This window comes from Takifugu rubripes, chromosome 2 (assembly GCF_901000725.2).
Source record: "Takifugu rubripes chromosome 2, fTakRub1.2, whole genome shotgun sequence".
In the NCBI taxonomy this organism is placed as follows: domain Eukaryota; kingdom Metazoa; phylum Chordata; class Actinopteri; order Tetraodontiformes; family Tetraodontidae; genus Takifugu; species Takifugu rubripes.
In genome coordinates, this window is record NC_042286.1 from 4375169 (window position 1) to 4389533 (window position 14365).

General features: G+C 43.1%; 1 protein-coding gene across 3 annotated transcripts in view; it reads right to left on the bottom strand.

Annotated features, from left to right (window-relative positions):
• Nucleotides 1-13182, bottom strand: part of slc25a21 (solute carrier family 25 member 21) — a 60797-nt gene extending 47615 nt beyond the window's left edge. Inside the window, exons 1-3 of one of the 3 annotated variants that reach the window (XM_029827372.1) lie at nucleotides 12942-13182; nucleotides 12734-12825; nucleotides 4816-5079 (exon numbers count right to left, since the gene is read on the bottom strand). In XM_029827372.1, coding sequence (XP_029683232.1) covers nucleotides 4816-4891 — 76 coding nt within the window. In that variant the 5' untranslated portion in view covers nucleotides 4892-5079; nucleotides 12734-12825; nucleotides 12942-13182. The remainder of the gene's footprint in view (nucleotides 1-4815; nucleotides 5080-12733; nucleotides 12826-12941) is intronic. The other 2 variants (XM_011614012.2, XM_003962253.3) reach the window with 2 other exon arrangements.
• Between the last annotated feature and the right edge of the window lie 1183 nt (nucleotides 13183-14365).

Consider the following 14365-nt stretch of genomic DNA (forward strand, 5'->3'; position numbering starts at 1 on the left):
GATAGGATCGGGCTAGCTTCGGTTCGGGCTTGGAACCTACTTTATAGCAGCAAGCCAGCGTCATAAACTGGAGGTTGGGGGTTTGGAGACAAGGACGGTCAGATACGCTGAGATTAACAGCTACTCTGCACGTATAATAGCAAACGTTTAAATTGTAATGCTTCCATATATCCCCCACTGCCACTAATAACTCAGAACCAAATGTTTACATTAAACCATCAGTCAATGCTTGTATGAGTCCTTAATCTTTTAAATGTGTTGCCTTTGGATGGACAATCATGTAGAACTGAATTCAAGGGGGGGGGGGGGGGGGGCATGTCTGTCTTCCAAAACTGTGGAAATATCAAACAAGCTGTGTGTCCAGAAGAGAAACGGTCCCCTAATGACCGCCAGTTGTTGTTGACCACATCTGTCAGGCTGAAATGGGAGGAGTCAAAGAGCTGCCAATCTCCTCTGGTCAAGATGGGCGGGGTAAACATTCATTTAATGGTCAGTTGGACTTGGGCTTGATCCCGACCGGCCCCCACGAGGAAAAAAGTCACCGTGAGTGTCTGACGGGCGGCACGGACGACTCTCTGGGACGGTGGCCGCCGCCCCGGCCTCCCGCTGCCGTGATGAATGGGCCCAAGCTCCATTCAATTACGCCCCAAGTGCGAAGACGTGGGGACAATGGGAATTGGCCTCTACGCTGCAGACCCTCGGCATTCTTCGCAACAATTTGGTCTAATTAGCATCAACTCCGTGCCCATCCATCATACCCCTCAGGAAACACAAACAAACTGTCAGCTCTAGCGTAACAAACAGATCGTCCAGCTACTTAGCACAAATTATTCTTACATGAAACACAGACACACACACACACCCCACCCCAACCCCCTCAGGCCATATGGGGGAATGGAGAGCTATTAAAATTGAAGACATATGTTTAGTCAAGTTCAACTCTCCAGAGCCACAGTGGACACTGACAGAACTTTGCCCCTGTTGGATCGGACCAACGCCACTGAAGGGGGGTGGAGTTCACATCCATCTGTATGCATAATGTTATCGATAACATAACCTTAGACACACAATCTCAAAGTTCTATAACATCTCTTTGGTGCCAAGTTAAGGATAATAATTTAATTTGATAAACATCTTTTTTAATTTGCGTCGATTTCAGTGGAATCAGAAAATAGATTATAACCACTTCTGCGACTGGAGAAATGGAAAAACCGGCAACACCGGCTCTGGAAACCGGCATTCATTTGCATTTTAGTTTGCCAATTTTGTGAGCATCTGGTAACGATTTGCACTTGATTTGGATGTGTAAATAAAAATATCATCTTTAGCCTAAACGTGGGCTTGTTTTCATCTCACTGCAACCATATTACTGAAAAAAGGTCACATTACGGAGAGTTCCTGGATTAGCCAAACGCAGCACATTTTCCCGACTTGACTGGCGTTACCAAATGCTAATGAGGAGAATGTAAATCGCCTCGCAGTCACTGTGGGCACAGACTACACAAACAAGAGTCGGCTTGTAACTAACCAACATGCTTCAGATCACATTTCAAACCTCAGACAGCCTTAGATTGTTTCGTAGACTGTCTGACACACCCCAAAGACTTCAGCAACCAAATTCCAAATCATTTTCTGCCATAAAACCCCATAATTCACTGTGGTTCAATTAAAATATCTTACTCACAATTACACTGCTGCTTGTGGAGTCAAGGGTTTCTAGTCAGACTGTATTAATCAGTTAATGAATTTAAAAATCAAGATATTTCTCACAAGATTTAAATACTGGGTGTTGATTTAGAGACCATGTGGTTCCTCAGCTCTGCTCCAGACCAGCCCCTCTGATTTGACACGGACCATGCTTAATTTGTCAATTTTCCGTTCGCTTTTTGATGTTCTGCAGTGTGTGAAATGCCTCGCTAATTATCTGGGAGGTTTGGCAGGCGTGGCGTGTTGTTTTTAGGATTGATGGCGAGCCTCACTCATCCCGGCGAGGACGGGACTGCACAAACTCATCGCGGCGATCCGACGGAGGGCCGTCGGAATCTCGGGGATCGGCCAAAAACACGGAGCAAAATGAAAAGGTCAGCACAAACCATCGTTTTTCTTTCCTACATGAATGTTCTTGTTTCATGTTAAACATACCGCATACCGTGTGTGAGCCTGTGTGTGTGAGCCTGTGTGTGCGTGTGTGTGTGTGGGTCTTAAACCAGAACCAGAGGAGCTGAGGGAGTCTTTGACAGCAGAGCAGATGGAGGTGAGAGCGGAGGGTTATTCTAATCAAGCTAATTCCATTCAAACCACAGGATGATCTCATCCAGTGTTTGCTCATTACAGGTTTTTGTCAGGTTGCCAGGACTCAGTTGTGAACACAGATTTCAGCTCCTGACCCAGCCCCCCCCCCCAGGACAGACACGAAGCTCTGCTGGGTGCTCACCTACACGCTGAACCGATGTCAGGACAGAAGTATGAATCCACCCGTACACTGATGCCTCAGACCAATGGAGGCCTGCTGCTCTGGCAGCCTCTTTCCCACGACCACCTCAGTGTGTCAGCACGCCATGGCCGACGCCATGATGATGGGCAGAAGAGCCCCGTCCTCTAAACCTCCACACGTCTGTGTGTGTCTGTGTGTGTGTGTTCGGTAAAATATCTGCAACTGCAAACAATCATCCATCTGACCAGAAGATTCCGTTATATATCAGAAACCACTGATTGGCTGACATATTCACAGTAAATAATATTCTTAAATTAACGTCAGAGTCTCTGGAAGACTGATAAACTCAGCAATTGTAATTAATCCAGACAAACAACTGAGGCAACACCAGCAAGGTCATGACAATGTGTAGAATCCTTACCAAGAACATGTGTAAGATTTAGGAATACTGCATTTTAATTCCTATATTTATAGGCGTTGCAGTGTTAAGTTATTGGTTTATAAGAAATATTTTAATTGTGACTTGGAGAAAAGCACATTAAAAATAAAAAAGTAATAATTCTGAGACGACAGCACCTCAAAAATGCATAGATATTTACTGAATCAAGTAAATTTCAGCTGGATTCAATTACAGCTTCATTAAACTAAAGACTTTTGTAAGTGAAACATTAGGCCTGATTTGTGAGTGTATGATCGGAAGTCCCTTTTATATTTGTGACGTAAACATTTTCCTGTCTGTGTTGTTTACTGGATTTTATGCGTTTTAAAGGTTGTCATGTGTAAAAGTCCAAATTATGTAAAAATCAGGAATTGTTTTGTTGCTGCGAAGCTGTATGACAGCTGCACTTTAGTAAGAAAATAAACGTGAGTGCAAAGGAAATGAACTCGAATTCTACTTTAAACCAACAGAAACTGGAAGGTAAACAGCTTTAAAGGCATCTTTAAACGTGATATCTCAGACTTGTCTCCATTAGGTTCAAAGATGCTTGTTATTGTGGGTGCAGCTGGTCTGGGACTGTAGATTTTACAGTATATTGTGTCAGTAATGCGTCGGCCCGTACATGTTTATGGGTTCATACAAACATTTTCAATGCGCCATAAATACACAGACACAAACGTAACATTCATCCGGCAGACCCCACCCCCACCCTCCCATCCCCCTTCCTGATGACGCCACTCAGAGGGGCTCCGTGACCCGGGGAGCGGCGGACCGCTCCCTCTGCTGACGCGTCTGCAGAGCTGCTGGGGCTCTGGTGGTCCTGCCTCCGCAGAAGCAAAACAAACGCTGGTGCACGTCCCCGTGAGCGGCTCCCTGCGAGCCAGCGGCCTCCAGGAGGCTGCCCAGCCGCTCCGGCCCCTCGGACCAGGATGTTTGGGTTAGAAAATGACTTTCCTACTCCCTCGGCCCCTTTCTCTAATTGCCCGAGGGGTAATTACCTTGTCTCCTTCCCACTTAAGAAAACCCAAGAGCTGTGGTGTTTTTTTTTTTCCTGACAGACAAAAACTTAACTTTGTTTTTTAAGGCAACAGGAATAATATTTGTACAATATTTATTACAGTTATACCCATAAATGAACTAATTGGTGTTGATGCAAATATCAAAGTTTAAAAAGTGAACGTAGCCGCTTTAGCAGCTTATAGGAGTGCGATTAAATAATCCTTTATTTTACAAACAAAACATTTCCTGGTCGTTCACAATAAAAACAACATCTGCCAAACCGCAAAGGTCTGCATGTGATCACTCAGGACGTTTCCATCGAGGAAGGAAAAACAACAACTCCCTCTCACACACACACCATCAATTTAAGCTAAATTCTGAATATGATGGGGGGGACTCGTTCTGCCTCGCTCTGGCCGGGGGGGAGCACAGCTTCTCCCCCGGGTGCCATACATCAGGCTGCAACGTTGTGGAACACGCCCAGAGCGCAGCCATTCAGGAAAAGAGCGGAACACCAAGGGAGCTCTCCAAAGACGACGTCTTGTGCGGTACAGAAGGAAGAAAGCATGTGACTGATAATTCCAGCTCATCCATTAAAAAACCCGAACGGCAAAAGCTCGGAGCCCGGCTGGAAAAAGAACCCAGGAAAGACGAAATAAACAAATCCACCTGCTGGGAAGCACCAGACTTGTGGCAGACCGGCGACACTTGGGCCTCATAATCATCTTTTGAAGGCCTCCACATCCATGCGTCACCATGGAAACGGTCGACTGTCTGTGTGTTCCTCCGCAGATTCCCCGGGGGGGTCTTATCGAGAAAGCATCTGTCAGAGCCGCCCAAGTGAACACACACATTCAGTCAGACTGCTGACCTGCCACCAAGACACACGAAGAAACACACACACACACACACACACACACACACACACACAGAGTCCATGTACCTGCCTCAGACGGCGCTCTGTGTGGTCTTCGTTCCATTGACCGCATCGCCGCGTGAATGACACCCACACAGGCCATATAAAACAGCCAATGACGTGTCGTGGTCACGGTTCGGACCTCCGGGGGGGTTGACAGGGAAGATGCAGTTTCAGAAATAGGTGTGCTGGAAGAAAACTTGGAGGCGTTTCAGGGTAAATAAGTACTCCCTGTACTGGTCACGTCACCGGTTCTGGGTGAAACTGGGTACAGATGTGAGGGCGCCGTCTCTGATGGGGAGTCACACAAACATTAAAGGATCAGCAAAGTTATCATCTTCATATTATCGTAAAAGCCGGCCAAAGTCTAAACTGGCGGCGTTACTGATCAAAGGCGAGCTCGGCTCTGCCCTCTCAGCCTCAGACATAGACTAGTTTAAACTCATGTCGACGATAACACAAAACGTCTCTAAATCTGAACCTCGGAGAGATTAAACTAACCAACCGCTCTCCAGCGATATAGGGTCATCCCAAAGAGGGTGTGTCCAAATCTTGACAAAGGAGCAGGAACTTCCTGTGTTATAAATTTCCAGCTCATCCAGAGAATCACAGGGCAGACACAACGTCCACATCCGTGCAGCACGGGTACACACACACTCAAGACTTTTAGTTTGTCCGGTTTTGTTGTTTTTTTTTGACAGTGCTCATTATGTTTATTTATACGTCTGTGTTCGTAGCAGGAGCTTGTAATTACTGTATCTGAACATGCGTCCTGTATCGAATTCAGCTGGAACAACATGAGGTTTGTCTCAGCCTTGTGTGTGTGTGCATGTGTGTGCTTTAAGGATTTCCCAAAACAATGCGAAAACCAGTCAGCAACAGATGAAAACCTGCTGAGCCTGAGAGTATTAGGAACACATCCACCACCGTGCAGCCGGCCCACATGTCTGACCTACTATCAACGGTGGCTACAAGCTGCAGGGCACAAGGTTAAATGCCCAATTCGAGACTTTTCAACACACATGTCAGTGCTCATGAGGAACAAGGTGGGAGAGGGTAAACAGAAGGGAAAGCACCGGGCAGGAGGAGGCTGCAGAAAACGCACCTTCTGCGATTTTCTGCTGAGATTTGCCGTCAGCGAGGGCAGAAGCATCACAGATCAAACTCAAATCACACAGCGAGATAATAATTGTGCCGTGGTGACAGACAGTAGCCCTCCACAGGAAGAGCTCATATCTACCGTGACTTAATTAGGAGGTTCAAGACAGAGCCGGGCTCAAAAATATACACACACTCCAGAAAACATAATCCAGATGCACACAGGACACACACACACACACACAGGGGCATGCACTTAAATATGCCTACTTCTGCAGATACATGTGTGAGCAGGTCCCACACGACTGGCTCCAGATATAATTCATCAGTAGAAAAGCAAACAAATTATTTTGCATAAAGCTAAAATATTAAACACACACACACACACACACACACACACAGAGTAAATGTTGATTATTCCAAGGTCACTCTGTCTTTGCCCCCTGACTATTCAGTCTAAATGCTTAATTAAGTGTAGCCCGTTTAGCTGATATTCCTCCCAGTTTCCTGCCTCAGCTCTGAACCTCTGCAATCAGATCTACTGACTCCTACGACTTCAGTTCGGGCTGCTAACGATCAAAAGGAGAAACTTTTCAGGATTGTCTCGTTTACTGTATGAAATTGCTCAACGATGTGATGAAACCCTCTGAAATCGGCTGCTCTCTACAGCCCAGCGCTTAATAACTGCTGTGGCTAAATTAGAGGCAATGATGCAGAGAAAGCCTCCCATGTTGAGTAATCATACTTATCAGACTGGATCTATTAGAATAACAGTATAATTACTGGTATAATTATGGAAAATTCTGCAATAGATTTCCTGCATATTGCCATATACAACTATGTTGTGAGTAAGCCACGGTTGCTAAGACAACTTAAAATGCTTTTATTTTGTAACTAAAATAATAATTTATAAAATGATTAAAGCTTGATTAAAGCCTGCCCTATATGAAACAGTCAGGCCTTGACAAAGGGTCACATAAACTAGAAACATGTCTGAGGGATTCTGAAGCTTTAATTAAATACAATAAAAGAAAAGAAAAACCTTTAAAAAAGGACAGCCAAAAAAACTATTTTCCCTAACTAAACTAATTAAAGTAACTTAAATTATCTGGTAGCAATGGAATGGTCAATCTTAAGTTGGTTGAATCGATGTCTAATTCCACCTTAATTGATAAAATTAATGTTGCCAAAAAATAGCCACTAATTTTTTTATGAGTTTATATGTTAAATAAAACCCCCACCAACCGGATTAATTACAAGCATTGGCACGTTGATGCCACTCGTTAACAAAGCAGATTTACTCATTTTTATCTATTTAAATCAAGTGTTTATAACACTTGTAAGCGTCTGACAACTGCCAATAAAATACGATCAAATTAAGGATCCAGTAATGCGAGTTTATGTGATTAAAAGAGCAATAACTTCGCAGACGTGCGTCACCGGGCAGCTGACTCCGCAGTCCCCGCGGGGTGCACGTGGCCTCCTCTGGCTCCCAACCACGCACGTGCCTGCGCGAGCGGCAACGAGAACACTTTGTGCAGCTCTGTCCGCTTGGAGCGACGCGCCGGCCCTCGCGACCCGACAGGCCTCGCGACCCAATCATCTCATTAAGATAACGTCATTGATCACGCCGCACGCGCCGTACGCTAAAGCTAACATCAGCAGCTAACGGCGTCATGGCGGGTTTCAGAAGAACCTTTTGGGTTTGAAGGTTCTGTTAGATTTTTCCCCTCTTTTCTGCTGGATCACAGACAGAAACAGATCACAGCCTGAGGTCATTTCGGGGAAAATTGATGGCACTTGTCAAATAACTCCAGTTTGAGAAGGCCCCACCTGTAGACTGACTTTAAAATGGTTTAAAAAGGAAGATTCTCATGCACCTTTCGCTGCTGGCATTTGGTTCAAATAAAAACGGGATGTAATAGATAAATAGAAGAGTTGGTGCCAGAAAATGGCAGTCTTGAAGCGTGTTGTAATGGTTTCAATAATAAAAGAAATGAGCATGTTTTACGAGTTTGTTTGGAAGAACATTTAGAACAACGGAACGGTGATCCTCAATGTAGTTTTGGGAACTAGAATATGCATCATCTCTGATAATAATTTAAATAAAAAACAAAACGCCTAAAGTCGCCTCTTTGGTTCTGAGCTTCGTGACGATTTTTTAAACATAAAAATGTCTAAAAAAGAGATAAATAATAATTTAATTGCAGAAAAAAGTGAATTACATAATTCCTGTTATAATTTAGCATTTTTATATGTTGCTGCTATTTCTGCGCAATTAATGGGTTACAGTGGGTAACTCAGACATTCTGACGAAGATTATTTAAGCGAGATAATAAATATTAGGTCTCTTTTGGCATTGTTCGTGTGTTTAGAAAGGATAAAAACGCAGAGATTACAGCTAAAGACCTGCTTCTGAGAGGCAGGCTGTCAAAATAAAGCCGTTTTGATGCCGAAGCCGTCCTCCCCGAGAGTGAAAAGACAGATGTGTCCAGTTAAGTAGCCATCGTTCAGCACCATCACGCCTCATTTTAAGCAAGCCATCCACGACCGTCGCGGACGGACATTTGTCTGCCCGAGAAACAACGTTAACGTGGAACACGAAGCACACATGGAAGCGGGGGATGAAGAGGGCTTGGATTTAGAGGAACAGCCATCCGATCCAGAACCAACATTACTTCAAACATGAGGTCATCTAAACATCTGTCTACAACATGTCCATCGGGAGTTCAATCAAAGCCAGAGCGAAATAAATATTAGGCCTAATTCGCCTGGATTGGCTGAGGAGCAGCTCACTACGGCGTCTGTCAGAGGACACACACGCTTCGCCTTTATTTATTCAGAGCGCTCCTTCTTTCCTCCATCTCCGTTTGTTCTGATTTCAGGTTCTCTGTTTGAGATGAATTAGAGCAGGAGGCTTTTTTTTTTCTTCCTCCAAACGGGGCTCTGACAGTCTGGAAGGAATCACCAGCCGGCCGCCTGTCTCATGTCGTCACAGTCCATTTGCAGGAGACGGATCGATTTACTCTCGGAGTTTTTAAAAAACAAATGCTTCTGCCAAGGAAATAACAAAGAGCTTAGAGAAAACATTACAACGAGGGCCGTGTAACTGGAGAGATTTCCACCCTTCTGCCTTTTTGCTAATTAGCCTGAGCCTATTTAATCATATTGACATAATTTCAATTACTTTGTTCTGCCTCTACCTCCCATGTTTAGATTTTTTCTACAAGTTACATTTCTACATTCCCAGGCTTTTTTTTTCTTTTTAATTGAATCAGAAGAGTTTTGTTTTCCAAACGATCTTATAAGTCCTTGAAAAGTGATCTATGGAACACCTCTGTTCCGCTCTTCTCCTCTGTGTGAGCAATAAAACAAACAGTAAGAGGTTGAAATGTCCCTTAGTCAGAACAGATACAGCATGCAGCTACTGCCCCCTGTCGGAGGGGAGAATGACCGCAATTCGATTAAATCTCTCATAATAATATATCAAAATAACCATCTGGAGTTTAGAATTATGGTAAAGTACGTCTATTAGATTACATATTAAAACAAACATTGTTTTTCTGATGACCACATTGCTTTCTTTAAAAATTAATGCAATATGCAGCCTTCAGGCATTTCTTCTCATCCAACTATATAACCGCAATAACGTTAAAACATTATTTGCATTTGCTGCCCCCTGGTGGCTCTGCGGCGGAAACTTCAACATATTATTGGGGCGGGGGGAGGAAAGCTGTTGGTAAGTTTTCACAGAGCAGATAAATACCTTCAAGAGTGAAAACTCTGTTTAAAATAACAGGTTCCAATGCTTATTTAATATGGAAATTGCTATTCTGTTACCGCTTTAATTTCTGTATATACTGTACAATGTACATAGCAATGTACATAATATAAGAGTCTTTTTATTTTTATCTTTTAGTACTTTTCTGTATTGTACCCCACGGGCTACCGCTGTAACGTGCAATTTCCCCGATGTGGGATCAATAAAGTTTTTTATCCTTATCCTGACATAACCAACGGCAGCACATGCATGATCCAGGCTTTATTCTATTTTTTATTATTCTACCAAGTTCTATTTATTTCTGAATCATTTCTGTTTATCAAATGATAACTGTAGTTTTAGGCAGTAAAAGTACAAATCCTGCAGCACACTACGCCTTTCATCCACTTTCCCGCTGCTGTTGCAACCGTCTCCGCATAAATAACGGCAGATCTGTCTCCAGCCTCATTACCAGTCACTCAGGATGACAAAATATCCCCACGGGGCAGGTAACGGTAACGTGAAGGTGAGAGGAAACACTGAGCTCATTCTTCTCCCGCTCAGAACCTTGGGTCACATCTTTCTCGGTGAAGACGGATTAAGGCGGCGCGGCCTCCGGGAGGACAGCAGGTTGTCAGTCCCGCGGGAACCATGAAGGAAGTAGAAGCTGCTGTGCCAGAACATGTGACACCTCATTCCTCATAAAGCCACAGCCTCCGAGACAAGTCCTGCCCTGACAACTTCATCATCAGATGACAGCATGAAAAATGTTGCTGATGATTTAACACTTATTCAGCAAAGGTTCACAAAGCTGCCCATAGATTAGCTTTATTATATGAGAAGAAAAACACCCAGAAAAGCAACCTGAGGATACAGCAAATATAGTTTTAGCCTAAAGATTTTAGGAAAATAAAAACATCAGACTTCTACAGCAACAACTCCACCTTAAATTCTATCTGGCCTAAAGATTTGATGGACTTCAGGGCGATGACAGCTACCTTTGACACTGGAATCCTCTGATAATCAGTAATCTATCAGAGGGGACAGAACAGGACATCAGTGATGTCACAGTAGATGGAGATCGCCGCAGCGCGCCGCCTAGTGGACATAGCATGGATTACAGGACTCCTCTCTACGGTGGCTGCCGAGGAACAAAATGTATCCAGAGGTACTGTATGTTCTTTTAAATAAAACGTTTAAAATTACATTTCTGAATTGCAAAAGTGATTGATTATAGATATATAGTAACATTAAAGTCTGTATTTGTACCAGTTTGCTCATTCCAGGCTATTGTACGAACACACTGGAGGGTCCGTGTAACACTCACGGACCCGAAGCCACACGTGCTCAATATTTTACTCCTAAGTTAAAGACAACACAGTCAAGTCACAATCAAACTGCTAATGTTGTTAGACACCATAAATGTGTATGATTATGTAGATTATATGGATTTTTTGGTAAGAGATAATAAAAAGAAATAGTGTTAAGGACAAAAGCCAAATTAAGACGATACAAAAGCTGAAAAACTATGAAACTGAGGTCATCTCTCTGATAAAATGTCTATGTTTGGCCTTCAAAAACTTTATTTGTGCAAACAACATGATTGCAGATCAGGACCAACTCTTCTGATAAGAAAGTGACATCAGAATAGACGAGGTGAACCCAAGGATGTAAATGATTTGACCTTCGCACGTGAAACATTAAAGCAAAGTGTTTTAATAGTAAATGTAAAAAAAAAGAAGGGTAAATGATCTGTTTATTAGAAATTTATGAAAACTCGTCAGTATCAAAACAAGCTTCTGTTTCAAGTGAAGGTCGAGAAGACAAAAGAGGAGGAAATATTTCTGCCTTTATGGTTTGCAGCACTTAGCTTGATCAGCAGAGGTGACAAAAAAGAAAAAACTTCCTTTTTTATTCTTGTAATCCACAATAATAGCCAGGAAAGTTTGACTTAATGTTCCCTTTTCTTTTCTTAGATTGGGTCTGTGGACTCGACAACAGCAGCAGCTGATAATTGTCAAAATTCCAACTAAAAACTGGACCCGCTGCACCGGGGGGTCGTTCCCTTCAGGGTTATGAGCTGACTGACCCAACAGCCTTTATGCGTGTTCGAGTCTGACTCAAAGTTCAGCTCAGTCCTTTTGTTTATATTACCTTGACTGAAACTGTTGCATGTAGGTGAAAGTGTGTGTCCTCTGTGCTGGTGTATTCCTGCCTCTGACCCACTGACTGCTGGGATGGCCTGTGCCACCCAGCCACCAACTTGAACTTTGACCCATTGCTCCTTTTTTTCCCCCCTCACTACAGCACGAAATATCCACTCAATTATTTATAAACCTCAAAATCATCCAAATTGCAAAAACCCTTGAAATGCAAAAATGAAATACAGACAGAGCTGTCAAATTAAGTATTTTAAGCAGTGTGTATTACAGTAAATCATTATAAAAATACAACACGCAAAGGCTCTCTTATCAAAATGTGTGTTCAGTGATGCCATTGGTGACCAGATACTGGTTAATTATAGGAGGTTCAAATTTGCTGTTTTAACATCTGTTAAGAAAGGGAACAACCAAAATGTCCTAAAATACACTTTTAAACTAAATTTGTACATGCCTGTAAAAATGTAACTACACTATCTTGAATAAGTGCACATATGATCTGGTTATACTGCCTCTCAGACTCATACACATGATAATCAATAAACATCACTAGTTTAAACATGAATATTTACCATATTTCTTACAAAACTCGGCCACTTTTCCATGAACCGCCTGACACCAGCACACTTGTGCGCATGCGCGGGCTTCCAACCGAACGACATTTCCGGGTTCACATCACCGAACCATCTTGTCAAATGTCCTAACCTTTGGCGCTAGAAAAACGGCGGAAGACTTAGCCCAGATTTACCTGGCTTAATAACAATGGTTGCAACTTGATTTATTTTAGCACCATCGTCGTGGAGAGGTGAATGGTGGTGGTGTCGTAGCTTTCATTCTAACTTTATGCTAGGCTAAACAACGTTAGCAGCGCGCGCGCAGAAACGGTTGTGTAATCGCTGCCAATAGTGGACACGTTTACTACGCTTACCTGCTGATCCTCCAGCAATAATCTGATGAGAGGCTTCTCGAAGCATGCTCCTGGGCTTCTGCGCTGTCATTTTCTTTACAGTAGCAGCCTTTCTGGCGAAGCAAGCACACGAGAGGAACACGTGAAATACGTGTTATCCGCGCTTTAAGCGCGTCCGCATATCGCTGACATTAAGCCTGGATGCTAACAGACGCCCCAGTTTGTTTACCTGTTTGCTTTCCTGTTCTCTAATGATGGTGCTCGGCTATTTGGCCCCGCTGGCGTCGCTTATCAGCTGGTGCTCCTGTAAAGCCGCAGCCCACACTGCAGAAAGCGCAGCCGCGTCTCAGCCAGCGGTCACAGGAGGCTCCGCTGGTATGGAATCAATTACCAGGGCTGTTGCTTCACATCCACTCTCCTCGGAGCCTCTCGGGTCCCGGAGAGACGACACACTGCAAACATGAGGAGATAAGCAGCGGTCTGCTTTATCAGCGGTCGATGCCGATGCTTTAGAGTGTTTAAACTGTTGCAATAAGTGTCTCATGAAAGTAAATATGCAGGGGGGGCGACTTTGAGAAAGGTCGAGCCTTAATAAATATTTCCAGGCTTTAAATTTTGCTCCCTCTGAATATAGATTTAATCCCAAAATTCGCAGGTAAAATCTTTCTCATCAATCCGTCAGAAGTATCAGAATCATGCATCTAAACTAACAGTTTTAACCTTAAAGTATTGCCGGAATCAATAGGGTTGTTGAAAATACAAACTACAAACTAGCTACTAAGTCTAAATCCTCAACAACTGCAATAAAATAGTATAATTGCCCTGCCCGAATTGATAATAAATGACTTATTAAACTGTCCAGTGTTGTCTGGTGCCATCTAGTGGTGGCGAGATTAAACTCAGAGCAACCACACGAGTGTACAGGGGTGTTCACTTTAGGTTATTAAAATGTTTTTGTTTTTAAAATTTAACGACAGGGGTTGCTCCGTTTGTCCATTCTGGAATACTGTAGAAACATGGCAGGAAGTCCCTGGAAGGGGACCCACCTCAATATTTGGATAATTAATTAGTCTCAGTGAACAAAATGCTACTAAAGTCATCAAACAGTGTAAAAAGCAGATTGATGTTCATTATTCAAACTGTGATCATTAAAAATCTGGAGGTTAAAGCCGTCGTCCGTTTAGTTAATTCAACATTTTTCAACAACACACAAAAAATTGCATCTGTGCACCAAGATTGCTTCAATGCCGTTTGTAGAAGAGCAACTGTGGAACAAAAAGAGCCTCAGAGAGGCTGTAAAAACAGGGGATTTACTGCAAATACTTGGCAGGAAAGCCCATCAGGGCTTCAACTCCCCTTGAAGAAAAAAAACAGCTTCCACCGTGACACAGGCAGTAAGACATGTGGACTGGGGGGGTTGTCAAAGCAGCACAGAGAACGTTGAACCCTCTTTTTATTTTTTTATTATCACATAGTTTTCTGACTGTGCTCAGGAAGCGTTTTCTGAACAGATTAGACTCAAAAAACGGTCGTAAAATGTGAAGCTTTCCCAGTACTCACATACGAAATCACTATTTTATTTAATTCCAGTTTTAATATCAACACACTGAACTGAGTTTATTCTGAAAAGCTTTGTTGCTTTGTTGCAGTGTG